The sequence below is a fragment of the Chinchilla lanigera genome, unplaced genomic scaffold (assembly GCF_000276665.1).
Source record: "Chinchilla lanigera isolate Chin_1 unplaced genomic scaffold, ChiLan1.0 scaffold00022, whole genome shotgun sequence".
NCBI lineage: Eukaryota > Metazoa > Chordata > Mammalia > Rodentia > Chinchillidae > Chinchilla > Chinchilla lanigera.
In genome coordinates this window covers 25,969,572-25,994,312 of record NW_004955423.1, presented here as the reverse complement: position 1 = coordinate 25,994,312, position 24,741 = coordinate 25,969,572, and the positions used below count along the sequence as shown (strand labels likewise).

The 24,741-nt window shown below is 48.1% G+C and overlaps 1 protein-coding gene and 1 long non-coding RNA gene across 4 annotated transcripts in view; one reads left to right on the top strand and one right to left on the bottom strand.

The window, feature by feature from the left end:
* Ube2u (ubiquitin-conjugating enzyme E2U (putative)) overlaps window positions 1-21,182 on the top strand; it is a gene marked incomplete at its 3' end in the record, with an annotated part of 44,603 nt that extends 23,421 nt beyond the window's left edge. The window contains 3 exon segments of one of the 2 annotated variants that reach the window (XM_013514433.1): window positions 4,540-4,628; window positions 10,665-10,746; window positions 21,088-21,182. In XM_013514433.1, coding sequence (XP_013369887.1) covers window positions 4,540-4,628; window positions 10,665-10,746; window positions 21,088-21,182 — 266 coding nt within the window. 2 annotated transcript variants of the gene reach the window in all.
* LOC102027756 lies at window positions 16,285-23,253 on the bottom strand. Of its 2 annotated transcripts, none has more exons than XR_001234075.1 (3): window positions 22,894-23,253; window positions 17,308-17,439; window positions 16,285-16,945 (listed from the first exon to the last, which is right to left on the bottom strand). It is a non-coding gene; the product is annotated as an uncharacterized LOC102027756 (long non-coding RNA). The 2 variants fall into 2 exon arrangements; XR_001234076.1 differs by having other exon boundaries at window positions 23,048-23,253.
* Between the last annotated feature and the right edge of the window lie 1,488 nt (window positions 23,254-24,741).

The following is a 24,741-nucleotide window of genomic DNA, read 5'->3' as shown; positions in this document are numbered from 1 at the left end:
ACACTGGGCTCCTGGGCAAGGGTGATACGACAGAGGCGCCACCACGCTGCAGTTGACCTGGTGAGCACGGGGAGACCGAGTGAGTGGCAGGCAGCTGGTCTGTGCGGCACGGGTTCCCGGGAAAGGGGGCGATTCACCTGCTGGCCAGACAGGGCCAGAGGGCACAGGGTCTCCTCCTCTTCACACCGTGTGCAATTTAAAACTTACAGACAGTTTATTTCTGGAATTTCCCCTTTAATATTTTTGTACTGTGGCTGACCACCGGTCAGTAAAACTGCAGAAAGCAAAACTGGGTCAGCAGGACTGTTGAAAATCGTTCCAAAGATAACACCGTTATGTACATAGTAGAATCCAAATGAATATACAAAGCCTGGAAATTTAAATGAATTTAGCAGAGACTCCGGCTACAAGATGAATATTTAAAAATCAGCTATATTTCTATTCACTCACAACCAACAGAAGATAAAAAACTTCAAATGTCATTCCTAACAATGTCAAAATGTAACAAAACATGTATAACATGTCTGAACTCAAAACCACAAAATATTTTTAAGAGAAATTTTAAAAGACCTAAGTAGGAATAGAGAAAAATATTCACTGTGTGTAGTTTGAGAAAAACTCAGTGTTATTATACGACAGTTCTTCCTAACTTAATTTACACATTCAATTTACTCCTAACTAAAAAATCTGCTGCTTTTCTGTTTCGGGAAACTTATCATCGGGATCTGAAATGTATCAGGAAGTGCAGAGGAGCTCGGCCAACAGGGCGGCCTCGGCAGAGGGTGGACACTCCCAGGGATGAGATGGCCTGTGCCAGAGCGCTACGGCCAGCGTTGCACTGACACGGGTCTCTGGTACGACTCGGCCCCTAGAACGGGCGCTGTGCTCACCCTGGACCCATCCAGCTCTCGCAGGAGCCAGGGGCTCAGCGGCATTGCCTGTGTGGTGGCTGCAGAATGGGGCAGTGACACAGCTGCTGGGGAGGCGACCCGTGCCCTCTGTGAAGAGCTTGGTGCACAGAGTGCCCATCTTGATGAGTTAGGGTTGAGCGAGCCACGAGGACAGCCTGAGTGTGGAAGAGCAGTGTGGTGCTGTAAGCCCCGGGCCGCGCAGGAATTCCGTGCAGACGGGCTGCCCGATGGAGGGCGAGACCCGCAGCGAAGCTGGATGTGGCCCGCTGATGCTGGGCCTCTGTCCCATGTGAGCATTGAGACTGTGCCCTGCAGTGAGATGGCTTTTCCAGCAACCTGGAATGGGGAGAGTCCCAGGGAGGAAGACCCCTGGGACACGGCATAGAGTTCCCAGGAGAGGACGGACAGGTGTTTCTCAGAGGCAGCAAGGACGCCGGCCGCCCTGTGGCTCTGCTCCTGCATGATTTCATCGAATGCTCGCCGTGACGCCTGGGCGGGCTCTGTGGCTTCCCTCGTAGGGCAGGAAAGAGCAGGCAGAGCTTAGGTGATCTGCCCAGCTCACAGCTCAGCAGTGTGCCCCAGGGTGTGACCCCAGCCAGCTGACAGCAGGCCCTGTGTGTCACCAAGGCGTGGTCTCATGGACAGGCGAGTCCCAGCCGGACACGGGGGACTGACTACTCCCCGGCTTCTGCTCAGGCCGGGTTGCCTCTTCCGTGAAACAGCGCGCCATTATCTTCCTCTCCCCTTCAGGAGCCCTCGCTCCCCTTCACGGGCTCCCTCTTCCTGTGAGCTGGCTTCTGTGCTTTCTTTGCTGGACACTTACTTACTCATGGAGTCCGCTTTCTCTAATGGCCTCATCCATCAATCTTTATGTTGATTGGCCCCAAACACCTCGCTTTCCTTTCCCAATTTCTCAGTCACACGCGTGGAGGTCACTGCGACCGGTCTGCCCTATCATCACCTGAGCCCCATGGCTAAAATTAAACTCATATTTTACTTCAGTTTCTGTTCTCCTGGGCTTTAGAAGAATAATTGACACCAACATTTCCCCCACCTTTCACACTGCCAGGTGCCTCCGCGCACGGACTCCGCCGCATCACCTTAGATTCGTCTCCTGACCTCCTAGCCATTGCTCCCCCTACTAACCCTGTTCTCTTGTGCCTCAGTGACTGAATTTGATTCCCTAACGCCTTAGGTAACCTCCCTTGTAGACTGCTTCCCAGAAAACTCTTACTCAAACACAGATTTTGTAATTCATTTGTCTTTTCCAAAATTATGGATGGCCATTGCCCAATGAATCATGCTTCTTGAGTCAATCCCAAGTTAGATATGAATCTGCTTAAATCTGAAGATACTGCCCACGTTCACGTATCAAACCCCAACGGCTCTCCATGGTCTGATTGCCATCGTTTCCCTCCTGGGTTGACCCCATGTACACACCACCCTCCTTCCCATCTGACCCTGGCACAGGCTGTCACTTCCCTGTCTCCAGACCAAACCTCAAGTGACTCTTGTCCTGATGGCTTCAAAACAGAAGTCATATATCTCATCCTCCAACTTCTCTTGCTTGCTGCCAAAGAAACATCTGTTAATGTATTGCATTCTCCAAATGTCTGGGTGGAACTGTGTAGCATTTTTTGTGGTAATATAGAAACCCACTCTGTTCACTAGTCCAGGTATTTATCTTATTTTCCCAGAGGGGTAATAGGCCCTCATGTTCAGTTTAAAATTATGCCTTCTATTTTTTCATATTCATAATGTCAATGATAACATTCAATAAATTCCCGTTATTGACTGAAACTATAAACACATGGATTTTTATGCATCCTCCTAAACGCGGCTGTTTATCTGAGTAACAGTAAACTATAGTTACTGTTCCCTTATTTTAAAGGGCTCCTTCCTTTATAGAATTGAAAATGCAAATATACGCCTAAATGTTTAAGACCGTCTGCTTCATATCTTCAAGCTAACTAAAGTGATACCTTTTAAGGTAATATTTTTAATTATTCTGGAAGAAAGAAAAGAAAGCCCCTGAAGGCTAGCGGTTTGAAATTGAACAGGACACCCTTGGGAAGGGAAGGGTGGTGGGTCAGCCTCAAACAGACAAAAAACAATGGGGACGATTGTGCCTGAAGATGGCGTGCTTGTTTCACGAGACAGCGTGTTGACAGTTCCCTTCCTCTTGGGTCATTGTTGTCTGTTAAGTGACCTGTGACAGCAGATTGATCGCAAGCTTGTGCATGCAGGAGGCAGAATGCAGCCTTTCATTTGCGGCCTCCGCTGCCCAAGGCTGAAGCATTTCATTGTCGTGTTAGCTTACCACACCATTTCGGAGCGCGCGGCTCTGGAATCAGTAACAGTAATGATTAATTTATCTCCATCAAGTTTCAGGTTTCTATTTAAGTGTGATTGGAAGAGCAATAACATGTTTGAAAACTGTTAGTCTTCAGATTAGGTGTCTATAATTGTTCTCTAAAGACATGACTGCGTTAACACATTTAGATACAGCCCCATTAATTGCAAAATCAAGCATTTACCTGACGATACCTATAGTTCACCTATAAAAATTAATGTTCTTATTCAAACACGCCACTTTCAGAGAGCTAGAAACTCAAATTAGGAGACAAACTTATGGTATTTGACACTTGATGTTTGAGTATCTATTTAAGCCAGTTAACCAGTGACTTCTGAAAAATATCACTAAGTAATGTTTTGTTTATACAGTGTTGAGATCGTCTCTTTAAAAAGTTTTAGTGAAAATACTTAGAAATGCAGTTATTTAAGATACTGTCTTATAGGTATTTAAAACTTTAGAATAATCTTTATTCTCCAATTAGAACACAGTTCTTTTTCTTTTTTTTTAAAGATAGGGTCTCTGTGTAGTTCAGGCCAGACTTGAGCTCACTCTGTAGCCCAGGCTGGCCCTGCACTCAAGGTGATCCTCCTGCCTCAGCCTCCCAAGTGCTGGGATTACAGGTATGCACCTCCACCATCAGCTCTAGGACATAGTTATATTAGGAAAGGGAGAGAAGACTTCAGGCAGAAGTAGTAGAAAAGAGTTATTTCTTCCCCCCTGCAAAAATGGTCAGATTCTGTGTGAAAATTAAACTAATCTCAATTCTGATGCTTTTATTCTCTCCTCATGGTAGGAAGGAAATAAGGTAATTATACTAAATTTGACATAAAGTTCAAGAAAAATTTTATTATAGAATGAGACAATTTACAGGTATAATGCTTTGCTGAATATTCTTTTTTAATGTTGTTCATGAAAAGCGGATGCCTTAACCCTTTATATTTTTATAACAGGCACGTGAAGCACATTTACCATTACCACCGAACCATGATTTGGACATATTTTTCTTTCTGTGACTGGTATTGACGGTGGTGGAGTGAATGTGTCAGATCCACTTATTAGGGATACGTTATGTTAGGGTTAGGGTTAGGGTTAGCGCTAGGGTTAGGGTTAGGAAATGAATGTGTCAGATCCACTTATTAAAGATGCATGTTAGAATTGTAAGCCGATCTGCGTCTTATGACAGGGTGCTGCCTGAGCAGTCCACGCGGATGGACCACTTTTGGAAAGCACAGTTGCACAGCGCCCACTGTCCTGTTTCTGTTGTATTTTCAGGCCACCCAAAGTGATCTCATTTGATGATTACCACAAGACCTGGTGTGGAATAGCCACGTCGAAAGCCACGGAGTCCCACAGAAGGCCGTGTAAGGTGACCCAGCCTTATCCTATGTCCTCTCGCCGTCTGTTAGTCTCTTCTTGAGTCTCAGCTTGTCTTGTTTTCAGAGACTAACTGACACATCTGCTCTGTGAAAGTGGTAAACTTCTCTGTGGGCTCCATACACCATTCATTCAACACCTACTAATTATTTCCTCTAGTGTGTAGGGTGCTGGACTGAAGTCTGATTAAAAGCCAGAAGGAAAGACAGGCAATCGAGGAAATAAAAGATGAAGTTCTTAGTCTTACCAGGTTTCCTTAACTCCCTTCACCCCTGCAAGAACACTTCCCAGCAGGAAAACCCTTTTAATTCTAGACACGATTACCCTCTAAGCCAGCAGAAGCAGTAAGCAGAAATTCGGCAAGAGAACATGAGAACCTGGGGCTGTTCAAACGTCTTTCTAAACGCAAGGATCATCACAGGCCAGGAACTAAGAAGACAGAAAGGAGAGCTGGACAACTTTCCTGCCCCTTTCCTGGACCCTCGGGTACTGTTCCGTTATTCGGGTCAAAGTGGATTATCTGGTCTACCTACACTCGCTGACTGCAGCTTTGCCTCAGCCCCACCCCCAGGACGCCCTCCCATTGCTGCAGTGACTTCCTACTCCTCCACTGCAGTGGGGACTGCTGGTCCCTTCCTTCCCTGAGCTCTTGGTGTCAGTGACGCCACACAGCCGCGCTGTCTCCTCTCCCTCCCTGACACCCCTGCCCCTTTCCCCACGGTGACTGCTCTCCGCGCGCTCCCCAGCTGTGCCTTTTGTCAGCCTGCGGGGCACAGCTCCCGCCAAGCTCCTGTCCCGAGTTCCTTGCGCACGTCCACCTGTGCAGCACACACCGAACATCTCACCTGTGTGTGTCAGAGACACCCCAGAGCAGTTCGTTCTTTCGTCCCGTGGACCTTTCTCCTTCATTTCCTCTCCTGCTGAGTGATAAATCACCGTTTTCTCATTTTCTTGCGCAAGCCAGAGTCTTCGTTTCTGTGCTTTTTAATGTCTCTCATTAAGCCATGTTGATCTCTCATACAACACTGTGAATGCTGCCACTCCACCCCGGGCCATGTAATGTGAGCATCATTATATTTATCCACGTTTTTTTCCTGACTATCAAAGACACAGTGTCGAGCTGGGTGGGGAGGTGCGTACCTGTAATCCAGCACGCAGGAGGCTGAGGAGGACTGAAAGTTTAAGGCTAACCTGGCAGCCTAGTGAGACTCTGCTCAAAAGGAAAAAAGAACGGCTTAGGTGTGGGATTCCTGCCTAGCACCTGTGAGGCTCTGAGTTCAGTTCCCAGCACTTGAAAGAAGAAAGGAAGGAAGGAAGGAAGGAAGGAAGGAAGGAAGGAAGGAAGGAAGGAAGGAAGGAAAGAAAGAAGGGAAGGAGGGAAGGAGGGAGGAAAGAAGGAAGGAAGGAAGGAAGAAAGAAAGAAAGGAGAGAGAAAGGAAAAGAAAGAAAGAAAATCTAGGGTTTAGGGCCCAGATTAGGCAAAAGTAATTCTAAGCTTCACAAATAAAAACAAAGGTAAGATAAGTAACCTTGAAGAAACCACATGCTCTTTCAGGAAGTTATTTGTTGTTTATGATTATACATCACTGTAGTGGATTGACAACTGGTGGTCAATTTATAACCCACAGCCGAACTGAGTAAGTGTTGTGCTGGGAGCGGGAGGCCCACCTGAGGACTGTTGCCGGCAGCGTAACAGGCAGAACAGGAGAAAAAGAAGTGAAGCTGTTGGTACCCAGTAGAAGCTGTAAGGAGCTGTTGGTTGTTTTGGAAGAGCTCGTCATGCTTGTTGTCCTGATGAACTTGGCTGTTTTCATCCTCCAAGGAGCTCAGGACCTCGTTGGCACTGAGAATGGCAAACCTAAGGAAATGTGTGGACATCGCTCTTGAAATGAAGAATTGAAAAATGGAGGGAAAGAACCACACACCGTGGACTGCAGTTTCTTTCTCCTAAGTTTTGGACTCCCAAATCTTTCCTTTTGTTGCTACCAGCGTAGAATTCATCCTTCTTCATAAAGCTGATAGCTAATAATTGTTATTTTCAGCTCAGGCGACTTTCGGACATTTTGAATGGAGCCCTTGGTGGCACATTTCACAAGCACCCTGCCTCCTCTTCCCCTACGGAATGATGTAAGAGTGTTTCAAGAGCATTCCTTCAAAAATAGCCGGCACCTCATTAAAAAATTAAAAGTAAACTTTACGTGTGCTGCTGGCAGATTTGTCTCTGGAGAGCAGGCTAGATTTGATTCAACGCTATCTTTTTTGATGGCCTAATTTCCTGGCAATAACAAAGATGAAGCTTGTAGATTATAGAATGCTTCTTCAATGACTTAGAAATAGAAGGAAAACTTCCAATAACTTCATTTTCTACGCTTACCTTCTTATCATTGGGAAGATTGTTAAACTCTTATGCGTATTTTTAAGCACTCTGAGTAGTGAGTAGTTCTATTTTGATTTTGTATATTAACTCTTTTCCATAACTTTGTGCCCCAAGTCTACATTGTCATCAAGATCATCATAATAGTACATTTATTCTTGCATAATATAATTTACAGACTACACGCACATATACCATTTGTAATTGTCTCATTCTATCATTCTGTTATTCATTTATCCAACCAGTATTTATTGAGCAGCTAATTGTGTCATGGGCCTGGTACCCCCACCCCATGAGCTGAGCGTCACTCAGGTTATTGCCCCTCATTAGTGTTTTACAGACAAGAAAGCCCAGACCAGGACACCTAAGGAAGTTACTAAGATCACACATGGGAGGGAAATTATCATATTGACAAAGAAGCTAAATTTTAGAACCAAACGACCACGGTTCAATCCTGAGTCTGCCGCTCTCTAGCTGTCTCTCACCCTGTGTGTCCCAGTTCCCTCGTCCACAAAATGAGGATCATCACAGCGCACACCTCACGGGCTGTGGAGAACCTGAGGTTCGGCCGCACCAGGTCCCGAGTCTGCACATTACTCTGTCCCACTGTCCCGCCTTCCTGCCAGCGAGTGACTTCAAGCTCTGCTCTTGAGGCAGGATGTGTACCAACAGCTCCACTTTTGAGTTCATCACCACAAGCAGTTTCGTGCGGGAAATGACCCCCTGTCCTCCATCATCTGCACTGAGTTGGACATAAAAGAGTCGGCAGAGGACGAAGCACACGAGGCTGTGGCAGCAGCTCTGTCATGATAAGTGTGACCCCACAGACAATGCTCACGTTCAGAAGAATCCCTTCAGCCCAGTGTGCTCACTGCCCTACAGCGCAGACTCCCTGGCGTTTGCTGTCGGCAGGACAAACCCATGGGCCTGAGCACCGGGGTCCTCGCTCTCAGCCAGAGACTCCCATTCCTGACGCGGGAGCCATGGCGTCTCCTTCGAGACGAGGGGTGGTGCTGTCTGTCCCCATGCAGTGCCTCACTCTGGGCTGCTCACTGGAACCCCCAAGGAGCTTGTCCCAACCTGACCACGAAGGCACCCCCAGAGCAACCCCAGCAGAGGGGCTGCAGGCCTGGGACGGCCCAGTGTGCAGCCAGTGCAAAGGGCCAGGTGGGAGGGGCGCAATGTCAGATGTTAGCAGGTCTAGATGAGCGCTCACTAGTGTGCCCCGTGCACTAGTGTGCCAGCCCAGGGGTCCAGTGCCTACGTGGCTGTTGGTGGACAGGTCCTGGCCAGCTGGACGTGAGTCGGTGCTGCTCTCGTGGGATGCGAGGAGTGTTGTGAAGAGGCAGAGCAGCAGCGTGCGGGGCGCTGGACTCAGCCCCCAACACCCGGAGCAGCCGCGGCGAAAGCCAGACCGGAAGCAGCTGCGGCCACCCCGAGGAGGAGGCACTGTGCCGTGGAAGAGATCGGGGGACGCTTTCCTGCCCACACACACAGCTGCCACAGAGGCGAAGCACAGTCCTGAGGACGCGTTTGCAACACTGAGCTTCTGCTCCGATCTCGCGGGTCCTCTCCCCATCCCTCCCTGCCCTCGTGCCTTCGCCATCCCCCAGTCAGCATCCCGTCGTTCAGGAACATCTCCATCTGGATGAGGACCGTGTGCAGGAGACAAGTAGACGGAGAGTGGGGCGGTGGGGGACACCTATAATCCCAGCACCCAGGAGGCTGAGGCAGGAGGATCCTGGGGAGGTCCAGGCCAGCCTGGCATATGTAGAGAGACTCTGTCTCAAAAAGGCAACAACAACAAAAAAGAAGGTAAGTATTATGATAACCTTTTTGAAGCGTTTCCAGGTAGGTGGTAGGAGAGAAATGAGTGGGCAAGTTACAGGGATAAAATATGGGAAACATTAAATAAAAATTTGTACAAAGTACTGTGGCATTTTCATCTCTCGTGTGGTAGGGAGAGCGATGAGAAGAATGAATCACTGATAGAACGCTAATGGGACTGTTCAGGAAAGATGACCGTGTCATTTGGGGCTTTATAATACCTAAGGAACTGACTGCCTGCTGTATACATTTAAATGTAAAATGTAGGAAAGGCAATTTCAAAGAATTAAGGAAAGATATGAATTATCCTTGAGTAGGAACCTCAAAAGGAAATAGCATTTGAGAGAGATTGAATTTTAAGTTCTGGCCACGCACCATGAAGATTCCCGACGAGCAGACGTTCCTCAGCGTTTCAGGCTCTGCTCGCTCTCAGGCAGAGGGGCTGCCGCTCACAGCCGCCTCACGCGTGTCTGGGACAGTGGCCGTGGCAGTGGCGCTGCCATCACTGGAAGCACAGGACGAGCTCTCACCCTGCTATGGTTTGTGTCTGCATGTCCCCCCACCCAAAGCCTCACCAGTCATGGGGTGGGCTTCTAGAGTTTATGATCGATCCATGCTCCAAAGTTGGAATTATGGATGTGAGTGCCACCCCCGCCCTGGGGTGTGTAGTTTGCATACAATTTAAAGGCGGGAAAGACATTGCTTGCCGCCATCCTCCCTTTTGCTCTGGTTGCTTTTCCTGTCTTCCTCCGCCACGAACTGTTGCCCTCTGCCATGTGCCACCCTGCCTTGGAGCCAGCTGTGTATGGACTGAAACCTCCACAGTGAGCTAAATAAACCTTTCCTTCATTAATTCTGGGCATCAGGTATTTCGTCTCAGCAACAAGAGAAAAGTAACCAAGACACACCCGGACTCTGGGAACCCACGTTTGCTTCCTAATAGGAAGAGAATAACCAAAACGCCCACAGAGTGAGCAAAGCCCTGAGAACCCGCGTGCAGCCCTGCTTACCTACGTTTGGGGTAGGAAAAGGAACAGGAGACGGGAATACTGTGATGCCAACTACAGCCAGACTCGGAACAACACAGAGCAGTCGGCTGATTAGGTGTTTGCCAGTTAGGAATCTGGTCTCATCACATTCTATGTAAAAATCGCCAGTGCCTTAAGCACTGGAGGTTTTCAGTAAGCTTTGTGTGACCCTGATGGAAGACATAAGGCTTACAATTAACCACAAACTGGCGAGAGAGTGGTGTAAAGTGATTTCCACAGACTCCAAAAGCAGGGCAAAGGACGAAGGGATTCCACTTGTGCCTCTGAAGCCCAAACCAAATCAAGATCCTGATCCAGTTCAGGCGGGTGCGGGTGCTAGGGGCTGAGCCCAGGGCCTCAGCCATGCTAAGCGTGCTCTCTGCCACGGGGCAGCCCCCCAGCCCCAGCCATAAACTGTAACAGAAACATGAGCAAGTTCGACTCTGGAAAATCATGTCTTGAGAAAACGTTGAAGGCGAGCTGGCTTCCTTGAGAGCTGTCTGGAGGTATCACGAGGCTCTGTCTCACAGGGAGCGAGCCCATCTGCTGTATTTAACAGCAGCAATGATACAACAACAAATGTCAGTATCGTGAAAGCAACTTCCAAGTCACAATCTGCTTAGTTCAAACAATATCTAATATTTCAAAGTGCCAGCAAATGGGTGAAATGTGGAGTTTCTGAGCATCATGATGTGACTTGACCTGTAGAATGCATGTTCTTGCCACAGGTCAACTTAACGAGAAGTGAGTTATTTTCCATGTATAATTACCTCTTTTTAATACTCTAATTTCAGTGCTTGAAGATCCAGACCTCACTGGACAATATTCTAAATGGAAGGAGATGGATCTACAATATCCTGAAGAATGGAAGTCAAAGTAAGACATTTCAAATGACTTGAATGCATTTGCCTGTTAACTTGAAATGTCTATTTTTCTACCTTCTCCTGTTACAGTGGGGCCATGAGAAGAAACCCTTGGAAATAACAATTCATGTCTTTCCTAAGCATAGGGACAATCATGGGAAAATATTGTTTTTTCTTCCCTATGAACCCGGCGGGGAATCTCTTTGCTATCCCTGGCCGTGTGAGAACAGGGACACTGTGAGGAAGTCTCAGAAGACGCCTCACCAACCTGCACCCCATCACCTTTACCAGCGTCTGACTTCGAAATTGTAATGACAGAATCCTGTACCTGTCACAGTTAGCTTCTCACCCTTCGCAAAGCTCGCTCTGAATTCCACATGCGATCCATTCCAGGAAGCAGTATGTAGTACAAGTGCAACGCCAGCTCAGGATGGTCCCTCTAGAGGCCACTGGCTCTGCACCACACGAAGGAAGGGACTCGGTCGCCGCCGTTGGTCTCCCAGTGGGAGAACAAAGACCCGCAGCCCGTGGCCCTGGATGGGGGTCCGGGCCCGTGTCCTGTGTGAATCTCTGGATGCTTAGTGATTGTGCCGCCGGGGGAAGGAAAGACCTTTTCTTCTCGCAGTTACTTCACTTACCTCATTCTTTAAGCTCTTCAACTTCCCGTTAGCAATGCGCCCTCTCTGCTTAATGGAAGCAGGGACTTGTAGAAACAATGTGGTGAGTTTGCACGGCAGGCAGAGCTCTCCAACTCCCCCACCGCCCCACCCGGCTCAGCCGGACTCTGCCTCTGCAGCTGACTCCTGCATTTGATACTTTTCTGCTTTCAGGATAAATTACAGGCAGAAGAAGAGTTTTTATTAAGGGAAATCTGAAGGCGTACAAGCACTTTTTTTTTCCTTGAAGGCAGGTTTCAAGTTTCTTTCAGGGCTGAAGAAACCTTCTTAGACTGCAAGGTTAATTTTGCTTTGACATGACTTCCTTTTTGATTTCCTCTTACAGAGCTGCGCCGTTTCACTTGTTTGATCACGGGTTCATTATGTAATGCCAGCATCCCGCAGATCCAAGACTTAGAAAATGTCTGGCCACATCACTCCCAACCTGCTCAACCTCTTCTCCATATGGCTAAAGTAACTGTGAGCTGAGCGGTGGCGGGGGGGACGTTCTTCCAAGTGCATTATCCTGGCACTGCGGGCCAGGCTGTCATGTGCCTGGTGACCCTGTCACGTGAGCGGGCTCACACCTTCCACCATCTGGAGGCTGCTGAGGCGCCCGAGATGGAACGGTATTTGTTTCTTGTAAATGGTGCAGTAGGTTAGCAAAAAGGAAACACTGCCCGTGGCACCTTGAAAACATTCGGGAAAGTTATGATGTTGATCTGCACTTTATCGTGGCATAGAGTTTTGAGCGTGTAAGTATGCAGCAGTGTAATTTAAAAATCTAAAGAGCAGCGCAATTCATTTTCAGATAATTCTCCTAAGCTGTGTGCTCAGCAGAATGCATGCGCTGTAACAAGGCGGCTCATCAGAGGCTTGGTTAGGGGACGTCCGGGACATCTGCAGCCACTGTGGCCTGCGTGTCCCAGGGTGACGCCATGTGCATCTCTCGGTCTGATATGTGTGTGAAGAATTGTTCCCATTCCCTGACATTTCCGGCTTAAAAACAAAAACACAAAGTACAAGTGGAGGATGTTTTCTTGGCATAGTGGTGAGGAAAAGGACCCTCCCTCTCCAGCCACCGCCTGGCCCTCACCTGTGTCCCTCCTGGCAGGTTACTGCCGCCATCAGTACCAACTCCCAAGCGCAGGTTATCTTCCCTCACTGTTGCTGAGGAACAGCATTCTCATTCCAGTTTGGGCCTTGCCTGGGACATCTCCCCAGTGGGATTCCTGGGGCCAAGGCAAGAGGCAGGTGGACCAGGAGGACACAGGTACAAGGGGACAAGAGCTAGTTACCTGTCTGCATCCTAGCCCTGCACACCCAGCTCTCTGGCCTCTTTGTGCCTCCATTTTATTTGTTACGCAGCAGTCACCCCCTCCTGAAGTGACTGTGACAGTTAAGTACATTCATCCTCAAAAAGAACTTCAAACCTGCCCAGCTGTTGACAGGTAGGATTCGCTGCTATTCATGCTTTTGCAGCCAAGGCCCGAGCTGGGTTTGCAGGGGGAACTCTTTCTGGGGAGCAGGTGGGCAGGGGCTCTGGGGTCCTTGCTGACTCACTCCTGGCTGTCCCAGTGACAGCTTCAGCTCCCTGCAAGACGCTGGGCCCAGAATCTCCAGGCAGATGAGCTGTGACAGCAGGGGGCTGACAGCTGAGGCTGTACCGGGAGGGGAGGGGATGAACGCTCAGCCTGCAGCTTTGGGGTGGCGGGGAGAGCAGCCAGCAGCACAGCCACTGCACAGCACCCTGGTGAGGGAGCGCCACCGCGCATCTGTCCCTATCCCTTCAGAGCCTGCCCTGTGGACATCGCTCCGCCCTCCAGGGCCAGGGCCTCTGGGGTGGCTTTGCACCCTCCATGCGCAGTGCCTGGCGAGTCATGGGCACTCAGTTAACGTACGTTGGAAGATGCCCTGTTTCCTCTTAGGAGTAAATAGGAGAGCAGTTAATTTTAGGAAAAAACATTTTCCAATAGACTCCTATTAAAGTCCATTCCAATGGAGACATTATGATTCAAGGAGTTCTAGGATGTAGTCATAAACAAGTACAGAAGCCAGTGTTTTGGCAAATGCCTGTAATCTCATTACTGAGGGGGCTGAGGCAGGAGGATTACAAGCTGAAGCATAGGCATGGGCGTATTAGCAATTTAGCAAGTCCCTCTTTCAAAATAAAATAACAATAAAATGTTAAAGGTGTAGCTCAGTGCAAAGGCCCTGGGTTCAATCCTCAGTACACCAAAGAGAAAGACAGGCAGACAGACAGACAAGGTTCCCAGCCTCCCTTTTCAAATGGAAATATAAATTCCTATCAAGACTATTTTATGAAAGTTGAAGGTTATGGATGTTTACTCCCTAGTAACAGAAATACATTGCTATTGGGTTAATAATATCTCTTAGTTATTGCAGGCTGATCAGGTCCACAATCTCCCGAAGGAGTGTACAGTGAAGGCTAAATAAAAAGAGGCAAATGGAATGATTTCAGGGCTCCAGGAGGATCAAAGCCCTCTCACAGAATTCGAGATTCTCTCAGGGCTAAGACCAAGACCTGCTCTGGGTGGCCCGTATTTATTTAGTTATCAGAAGAAGGGAGGGGAGTACTCAGGAAGGGTGGAATCACTGAAGGACTTCTCCAAGTAAGGTATAAGTTAATCCACCCAGGAGTGAGATGCCTGAGGCTACAGTCTTTATCTAGTTGAGGTTGGATCCAGGTGTCCTGGGCTGTGATCTTGTCTTAGCCTTTGAGGCTTTCCAGCTTCACCCACCATTACAGGCCTCAGTGGGGATCAGTGACTCACAGAGGTTCACTCACTATGAGTCCACGTCATCTCCAGACAAGGAGCCTGGGCCTTGGACAGACTCGCATGAAAAGCCCATTGATTAACTTAAATCCCGCTCAGGGCTGCTTCACAGTGGTCTCCATCACACTGCCGTCTAATCAGCTCGTAAATACTCACTAAGCAGCTGGTTTGGTGTTCAGTTCTATGACTTTTCCTTTCCTCATTGCTTTGTCTCTTGAGTATTTCTGCAAATGGTTTATTTCTGTGAAGACGTAGGAAAGAACGTAAATCTAGGCTCTAAGATATAGTTTCTATTTTCTCTAGAAAAATAATGAAAGGTATAAAGTCAGTGCCTCAGTCACATTCTTGTCACTGGGACACAGCACCCAACACTCACAATTTAAAGGGGGAGAGGGTTACTCTCACTTGCGGTTTGGGAGAGTTCAGTCCACGGTCAGCCGCTCCAGGGAGGAAGGGGCTGGCGGAGGAGAGCTGGTCAAAGCACAGGGAGAAAGGAGGAGCTGGGAGGGAGATAATACACCCTCCAGGCCACGCCCCCCGTGACATGCCTTCCCACTGGGCCCGCCCTCTTAACCACACTCAGCTCCTGGAGTCAGTGGCTGAATCCACTGAGGATCACATCACCCGTGAATGCCCCACTTCCGAGCACACAGGCATATTAGGGACACTCTGAATCTCGTGTCTTGGTCAGCAGGCCTTGAGCGTTGTTCTTCTGAGAGTTCTGCTTGTGCACATGTGAATCTCTGTGTCATGCACTATAGCTAATGATGATTGGATCTGCAGGCTAAGCCGTGGCGGTCAGCATTATTCACAGGAAAGGCGTCAATCCTGGTGGAGCTGACGTTCACAGCAGCTTAGGGTCACCGCTGTTGTCCGTACGTAGGAGACACTGTTACAGGAGTGACCCGAGAAGGCACCCTCATACCTAATGTGCTGCTGGCCGCCTGGGGCAGCTAACAAGCCTCTCTATCTGTGACCACAGCAATGTCTGTCACCTCAGTCAAGTCACACAATTTGGCCTATTCTGTGGATGCAGCTTTCAAACAAGGCTCCACCTGGGGATGGTGGTGCATACCTGTAATGGCAGTGACCTGGGAGGCTGAGGCAGGAGGATCTCAAGTTCAAGTCCAGGCAATTTAGTGACTTGGCAAGACACTCTCAAAATAGAAACTAAAAAGGATTGTGGTTGTATCTCAGTGGCCCTGGACTAAATACACACACACACACACACACACACACACACACACACACACACATGCTCACTTCAACTGGTGGTCACCCCCAAGCCTCCCCACTAGGAAATCCTGTGAAAACATAAAAATGTTCTCTCCAGTTTAACAATGAGAGAAAATAAGGTGCAAAGAGAATAGCCAATTTGCCTGAGGTTACTGAAAAATGCCAATCTTACTTGAAAATTAAAACAAGTATTTCCTACTTGCCTTCTACTATGTGCTGACTAAAGCTTAAAATTTTCAGGTCTGTGTAAAAATATCACCTGCTTCATTGCAAGTACAAACCCAGCCTGTTTTCTATGGAAATGTTTTTTTAAAAACTTTTGTTGATATTAATTTTTATTATTCAACAGTGACTTCCCTCTTGCTCTGGTAAAAACACTCAGTCGGCGCCGTATCAGATACCACTGGAAAACTTTCTTATACAATATGGTGTGGACTTCATTGTTCTGTATTTTAAATTAAAGTATTAATACACGTTCTTTCTAAGTTGCTTTAGTGTTGGACTTTGAGTGTGTGTTTTAAATCACAAACACACAAGGTGTCTCTCTTGCTATTCTTGTTTCGTTCCTTTGGTGATATGAGGACGTTCACTTCATGTATACTTGTTCCATTCTTTCAGGGTTACTGAGTTAAACCTTTTTCTTACAGGTTTACGTAAATATATATCAAGTGCATTTTTGAGGGTCTCGCTTTTTTATTCTCCAAAGAGTAAGCATTTACTGCCATCTTGTGGTTAAAGAAAAAATTAGCATTACCGTGCTCGTCGTGCGACCTTTTTTTTTTTTTTTTTTTTTTTTTTAAGACAGGGTCCAGGCTGGCTTTGAACTCGCTATGTAGCCCAGGGATCTTCCTGTCTCAGCCTCCCCAGTGCTGGGATGACAGGTGTGTGCCACCATGCCCAGCTCTGTGCATTACTTTAAAATATAGATGTGAGAAAATATATTGACAAAGACGAGAAAATCCCTTTAAGAAATAACTTCTGCCAGCTCATTAGTTCATACAAGCTTGGGAGGATGGCAGGAGGATCGACACAAGTTCGAGGCCAGCCTGGGCTACGCAGCGAGACCCTGTCTCTGAAAATCCTAAACGTGAGATTCCTTGGCTCACTGCTGGTGACAGAGCGGGCGTCCAGCCCCGGCTCCCCGGTGACACAGCCTTGCTCTGCCCATCTCGCACTGAGGACCAGGCTGGCCTGGGGACAGGGGAGGGCAGATGCAGGGGTGTCGTCACTGCGACAACACAGACAAGGCCATTTCCGGTTTCTGGGTTGTCCTTTCCGCCTCAGCAAATCTCTGGCTCATCTTTCCCATGCTTACTTCCTCTTGGTCGAATAAACAAATCCAACTCTTTCAGTTCCCAAAAACAGAGCCCTGTGTTCCTTCGTGACCTTCTCCCATGTCTCTCACCCCAGTTTCCTCCCAGAATGCAGCCCTAAAACTGTGACTGGGTTTCTGGCTGTCCTGCGGGATTGGATGGAAAGTTGCAACACCATAGCTTAAGATTGTTTTCCTTTCTCCTTGCTCCTGAAAGAGGGGAGTTTTGATAAAAGTCAAAAGCAGGTATGAGTCGGAACCCATTGGTGAATATCTGTAACCCCAGCACTCTGGGAGGCTGAGGCAGGAGGATCTCAAGCTTGAGCCTTGCCTGGTCACTTAGCAACTTAGCGAGATGTTGTCTTGAAATAAAAAATAAAAAGGGTTGGGAATGTAGCTCAGTGTGAAGTGCTGCAGGGAGGGGGAGTTTTTCCCTAAGAAAATTGCTGCTTCAGTTCTACTTCCACATTTTAAAGGTCTCTGCCTCCCTCCCCCTTCCCTCAGCCCCTCCCCTCTGGCCCTGAGGAAGGAGCCTGGACCGCTCTCCAGAGCCTTTGTGCATCCCCTCTTACCCAGGAAGGGAGACCAGAAGGAAGCCCGGAAGGCTGCTCAGAACAGGCCTCCGAAAGCTGGCGTGCTAGTGGAAGGCTGCGACGCACTTGAGGCCTCTACACACTTGGAGCTGTGCTCTGGGAACGCTGCCCCTGAAATCACGTCAGGACTTAGCAACGAGCAAGCTTAGGGATTCTCATTTTACACTTTACTTCGGTGACATTTTTATTTCACAGTCATTTAATTCCTTTTTCTTTAGGAACATTTTTGAGCTTAGATTTTGTTTTTAGTTATGCAAAGGCAAATGGCTGAATAGAAAAGAAAATAACAATACTTACATCTTTTTTGAAGACAAAGAGAGAAAGTGCATAAATCAAGTTACACTCTGCTAAAGTCACATTTGCTCTGAGGAAAACAAGGCCCTAATGATTTCCCTGAACTCGAGGCTCTCGCATTGTGGGGCATCGTTCCCGCTAGCTGGGCAGAGAGACCTATGACTAAAAGACAGTAAACTCCCTCAAGGGGCCAGGTCAGCCCCAGCTAGATGCTGTCCCAAACCCATAAAAAGTTTATCAACGAGCCACGGTGCTTTCCAGGCTGATTCCAAAGGTATGGCTTGCATGCCAAAGTAAACAACCACAATTACAGGAAAATAACAAAATTCAGCTCACGACAACTGTTATGGTTGATACATTGTGTCAACTTGGGGAGTCTAGAGGTTTGGCTAAGTGACTCAGCAGGAAGCCAGGGTGCTTGTTTTGTATACATCCTGAGCCTGTGCAAGAGGATGGCATGGAGATTATGTGAGAGCTACATGCCCCTTAGGTGGGGGTAGCCGGTTTACAAAGTAAGGCAGGGAAAGAAGCTGCTTGCCGCCATTCCTCCCTTTTGCTCTGGCTGTTTGCTGTTCGGCTGCCATTCCCCCCTTTGTTCTTGTTGCTTTGCTTTCTTCTGCCTCGGAGCCAACCAAGTATGGACTGAAACCTCCACAAACTGTGAGCCAAATAAACCTTTTCTTCCTTCATTTTGGGCGTTGGGTATTTTGTCTCAGCAACGAGACAAAAGTAACCAAGACAACAACATAAAATTTACAATTTCCAATCTCTTATCAAAAATCACCAGTCATCAAAGAAACAAGAAAATCTGACCCAAAACCAGAAGAAAAACACAGACATAAGTGATAGCGATTAAGTCATGGCAACAGGACTTAAGACGGGTATTACACATGGGCGATCAGAAGATACTGTGGATCTTTACCTGCTTAAAAATCCCATTACACTAAAAACGTACATTGCCGAGAACAATGGAACAGTGTGTTCACAGCAAAGAGGGAGTGCTGAAGGGGATTACCGGCTGTGTGCCTTTCACTGAAGTAAATTTTAAATACTTTAAACATTCGCCGTATTTTTCAATCATACCTTGTACATCTTACAAAATAGATTCGGGTAGCTAAAGAGAAACATGACTTGATGAAGGATTCGGATATACAAACATCTAGGGAACATCTAGAGGTAAAGGTAAAGCAAAATGTTGAAACCATTTCCTCTGTGGAGAGCAAGAAATTAGACACTGCGGAAGAAGTGGCCTGGGAACTTGAAAGTATGCTAAGAAGAGTCTTCAAAGTGAGAGTAGAGAGGAAAAAGCTAAAGCAAAAAGAGCCTCCAGGAGCCGAGGGATAATACCCAGGGGGCATAAGCTCCAGCTACTTCCTGTCTCGGGAGAGGGACAGAGAAACGTTTGAAGAAATGCTGATGATGGCCAGATGTCCAAGTCTGATGAGAGCCGTCACTCACAGGGAAGAGGAACGGTGAGTCCCAGAGCAGGAAGACAGAGAAGCCGCAGCCCGGCACACCACGATCAAACTGCTGACGCTGGGGCAGAGAGGAGAGCTTTGCAGTAGGGAGGGTCTTTCCAGAGCCCCGTGTGTTACATGCAGACAGGCGACGGGCAGTGTACCCGGTGAGGTCCTGCCAGGAGCCACACAGCCCTCACAGGACGAGCGGCAGGTGCTAGAAGAACTGCCAGCCGCGGTTTCCACACCCAGAAAAGGTAAATCAAGTTTTCTCAGCCCAGCTAATCCAGCTGCGGAGACAAAGTAACTAACTTCTTGGAAGACCTCTGCCAAGACCTGGTGAAAAGAAATAACTAAGGGCTGGGGTGAAGCTCAGAGGCCGAGCACTTGCCTACCGTGTTCAAGACCCCGAGTTCATCCCCAGCACCCCAAAATAAAAACAATAGCATCAAGGATCTTATATCTAATAAGGAAATTTAATTTTTAGCTCCAATCCTTTACAGAAAGAGAACACTTTCCTCACGTCACATCTTCCATTGTTTTAAAAATATTATATTTAAAAATACAAAATAAAAATAGCTTATTTTAGATCACAGAAAGAAAGTTTGTGCTGTTATCTGTTTCTTTCTTGTAAGAATCCTTTTGGTTTAAGTCTTGTACTAAGTAACGACTTTGAAGATAATAAGATCAGTATAACAACTATTGTCATTCTCTTATTATTTGATTATAAAATTTGTTTTATTTTTTCATAAAATAAAAAAAAAGAAAGACAACACCAGATCCAGTAGCTTCACCGGGGAGTTTTTCCACATATTTATGGAAAACAATTCAAACGCATGCAAAGATCCTACAGCAACTAGAATAGAAAGGAACATGAATTCTCTATCCCTAGTACAAGGTCAGAATCACTTCCACAGCAAAACCCAGACAGTTGTAAGGAGAGAACCTGAGATCGAATGTCAGCAGATCCAATCCAATCAGCATATATTATTTTAAACATTGATTTGTTAATGTTATTTTTCAGTGACTTAATTCTTCATGACCAAGTGGGGTTTATATCAGGAGGGTAACCTTGGTTTAACATTGGACAAACTCAAACAACGTAAACAGATAAAGAAGAATTGGTGAAGAGAAATTCAACCCCTCTTCCTGGTTCAAAACAAAACAACCCTCTCAATAAACTAATAATAGGGAGGAACTTCCTCAACCTGATGAACCATGTCTATGAAGACAGCCAGGTGTGGTGGCATACACTTTAATCCCAGCACTCCAAAGGCTGAAGCAGGCAGATTGCCATGAATTTAAAGCCAGTCTGGACTACACAGCGAGACCCTGTCTCAAAAACAGAAAAAAGAAAAGAAAAGAAAAAGAAAACCCTCTAGTCAACAGCATTCGTGATGGTGAAAGACCGAAGGTTCTGCCAACCCCAAGAACACAGCAAGGACGTCGGGTTCTGAAGCGCTGCACTCCCGTCCGTTTCCTGCGGGCTCGCCCCTCTTCACCCGCCTCGTTTTTCCTGTCTCCCTCGCTCCTGGAATAGGCACCGAGTCTATGCCTCGCTATGCCACAAGGTGTTTTTACTGTTTTACAATATTAGTCTTGCATCGTGTTTCTTTGCCTTTCTACCATCCTTTTTATCGTCACAAATTTATGTTTTTAACTTTAAAATTTTTACTGTTGCACATTTGCTGTATGTAATGCTTGCACCCCTCCTGGTGAGCTGGTCTGTGGGCGGAGCCCATTGCAATTCTTTTTAATTCCCCTCCTCTCTCCCCAGCCTCCCCCTCCATCACACGGTCCCCTTCCCATTCTCAGGGCTCCAGTTCTTTTAGAAGGCACCTACCAAGATAACTTCACTTTACTAATAGTCAGCACTCACAGTGGCTTTGTGGTCAGTCCTACTGTCTGTCCATTTATTCATTCATTTGGTTTCTTTTCTTCAAAGTGAACGCACTCTTCTCAAAATGCACGTGGGACTTGGCACAAGTTCTTCCTTTTCTCTTTGCAGGTTTGCTGCCACCAGGTCTCGGGGCGCCCGAGAACGCAGAGCGCCAGCCAGCACCATCCCTTCAGGGGAGAGGACCCACCCCTGCCCTACTCCAGGTAAACTGGATTCAGCTTATTTGGTTTTTGTTCTCAGAACTAAAAAATTATTCATAATAACAAATTTAAATCTTTGTTAAGTTCAAATAAGTTTGGATATATGAGGCCTGTGATGGCCTGCATTTGGATGTTCCGCCAAAGCCTCATGCACTCATAGGTGGGGCTTTTTGGAGGTGGCTGGATCGAGGGTGTGTGAATGAGGAGTGTGTGTGTGTGATAATTGGATTAGTTTACTGATTGGTTTAGCATGGTTCTAGGTGTGAATAATGGGAAGGCCCACCCTGGGTGTGGGTGACACCAACCAATAGGTTTGTAGCCTGGACAGAATAAAAGGGAAAGGGAGGTTCGCCACTTCTTGCTTCCCGCCTGCCCTGCCATGAACTGTTTCTCCTCTTCAATGCCCGTCTGCCATGACACCCGGCTGACTATGGCTGAAACCTCTACAAACTAAAGAACTAAAAATACCTTTCCTCTTCAACTCTTGGTGCCAGATATTTTTCTCAGTAGTGAGAGAAGGAACTAAGGCCTGATTCTTGTGTTTTCCTTTTAAATTTGCTTCAAGTCTTTCTAACAAAATTAATTCAGTGGATCAATTACATAGGAATGTAAGCTTTAAAAAAGTGACTTACTTATATTTCAAGCTTCTTAGCCTTAATGGGCTAGTACACAATTTGAAAATTCAAGGCTAAGGTCCCAAATGTAAAATACCAGCCAAAACAAAGTATTCACTGTAGATCCAAAAATATAGGTAACATAGTTGGAAGGAAAGGATCGGAGTTGGTTGTGTTTTTGTGCGTTTAGAAATGAACATTTCTCAAAGAAGCGTGAGTTCTAGGGTAGGTGGAAGGCCAGCCTTGGGTGGAGAGACAGGGCTGGTGACAGAAGTGTGACATTGGGGATTCGAGAAGCTGTGTGTGGACCCACCTTTGGTACATGCAGTCAGCGCCGTGTGATTACAGGAGGCCCCACCTCTTGAGCTCCGGGCCCTTGGTCCTCAGAGAGCGCCTAGTACCTGCGTGGTGTCCTGGATGGTAGTTCCTACTGTTCCGTGGCTACCCTGTCACCCTTGCCAAGGCGCCCCAGGTCTGGCTCCCTCTCTGCTTCCTCCTTTCAGTGACCCCCTATTCCCTCTTAACTCTCTCTCCAGGACAGGCCACTTTCTCCAGCCTCAGTCTCCCATCCTCGTGGCTTCTCCACTCCTGTGCCACCTCCGTCCCCAGCGTCCCTGCAGTCCTCACAGGTGGAGGCCATGTTTGACCGAGGTGATGACCTCATGACCTCTGGCCATGCTCTGTGACGCTGGCCCTGCCACTCAGAGCTGCCTGCCGTCACAGGCGTCCCTGTTCCTCAGCAACACCTCCTCCCCTCACCCCCAAATGCCACACTGAGCCCTGGCTCACCTCTGCGCCAGAGAAGTGCGGGAGGTACACAGTGGCCCGAGAGCCCGAGAGCCCTGTACCGTGCGCCCTCGCCTTTCCTTCCTGCACCCAGGTGCCCTGAGCCTCAGCACAGACTGATGTCCCCGACCTGAACAGCCCGACTCTGAAAGGCTCCGAACCCAAAACGCTCTGGTGCTGACAGATGCCACAAGTGGGAAATTCCACACCACCAAACTGTTGCATGCACAAAGCTGTTAAAAACATTGTATAAGAACCACCCTCAGGCTATGTGTGTAAGGTGTACATGAAGAACAAATCAATTTTGTACTTACGCTTGGCTCCTGCCTCAGAAATCTTTCTCTCTCTCTGTCTCTCTCTGTCTCTGTCTCAGTCTCTGTTGCAGTTTCTGTCTCTCTCTCTCTCAATATCTGGAAAAATCTACAATCCAAAACACTTCTCAGGCATTTCAGATAAGCAGATTCCCACCTGAGCGGCATGTGGCTGGACACATCTAGAATCCCAGCACTCTGGGAGGCGGAGAGAGGAGGATCACACGGCTGGAAACTTTAGTAAGACCCTATCTCAAAGTTAAAAAGAAAAGAAATTATAATAATAGTAAAGGGCTGGGCATGTAACTCAGCGCAAAGGCCTGGGTTCAGTCCCCAGGGCCACCCCTGTGGGTTACCCTAGCGCTTCTGTCATGGTGGTGTGCTGTTAGTTTTCTGTTGCTAGGTGACACACTGCCCTACATGGAATGACTTAAAACAACACACACATCTTGCTTCCTATTTCTCGGGCCTTGGAGCCCAGACCCAGCTTAGCTTGGGCTCTGTGCAGGGTCTCAGGCTGCAATGAGGGTTCAGCTGGGAGCTGGGCCTGGGAGAAGCTGCTTCCAGACCCAGTAGGGTCATGGGCAGAATTCACTTTGTCGGTACTATTGTCTCCCATGACGTCCACGCTGACAAGCACTGGGTCCCCGAGGGAAGGGACTGCTCGCCCCAGTGCAGGCGGCTCGGTGCCTGCCGCGGGAGCCTCCGTGCTCAGGAGCGAGCCAGCACCCTCGTTCCTCCAGCAGCCCTGCGAGTGTGGAAGAGACGACTGGACCCACGGCGAGCGCACAAGAGAAGTGAGCCGGACGGGAGAACGTGTGTAGGAGAGCGTGTCTGGGAACTGCCTGGATCTCCAGTGCAGAGGCCACTGCTTGCTGAAATGGAAGCCATGGCTCTGTGCGCCTCCTCTGAAGAGACTGTGCCTCTGAGTTGTGAAAATGAGCCCACTGCCCTAAAGATGCTTCTGCTGCTCCGTCTGTGCGGACAAAGGTGCTTCCCGGCCACTTGACTTCGAGCTGGGCCCGCACGCTTGTGTCGATGTGGGGAAGATGTGCAGAGTCGGGCTTGGAAGGTCTGCAGGCCTTGGCTTGCTGTTTTTCACACTGGCCTTGGCCAGAACATGTCAGGGCCAGCCCTCTGCCCACAGCGGGCAACAGAAGGCTGGAGCAAGCTGCCCCTGGCGTTTGCCTCCCCAACACACGCCGCCTAGTGGCCCCGCAGGCCCGTGACCCAGACCAGCACCTCCTGCAGGCCACGAAGTCTTTGTGCTTGATGTCACCTAGTAACGGTGAGCATGAGCAGGACAGGAAGGACAGTGTGACGGGGAGGAAAGAAATGACTTCCCACCCCACTTTGGCACGAGGGGTGAGCAGGCGATGCTTCACCAATGAGAAAAGTGCAACTGAGATTTGGGAGGAGGAGGGAGAGGGTTGGGAACCCTGTGTGGCGGGAGTGGGGGCTTCTCGGACATGGTCCTTTCTCCTCTCTCTTCAGAGTCCCAGCACGGACACGGCAGTGTCACCGAGGTCTCCATGAGTTCGGCATTGCCGGCCCTCTTGGGTCACTGCGTATAGGCAGTGGCTTGGGCTCCTGGTCACCTGCCTCCCAAGATGCTGGGCATCCAGCAGAAGCAGGTGTGATGCTCTTCCAAACCCTGCACTTGTGCCTTGCAGGTCTTCCCTCCCAGCTCCTCCGCACCTGGGTCCATCTTTGGTTATTTTTGCTGTTACCTTTCATACCCATTTCCTGATGACAGGAACTACTAGCAATAAAGCACTTGGCAGTAATGCTGGTCACCACACTACCTACCAGCACACACGTTAATTTATTTGCTAATTAAATTGCTTCACA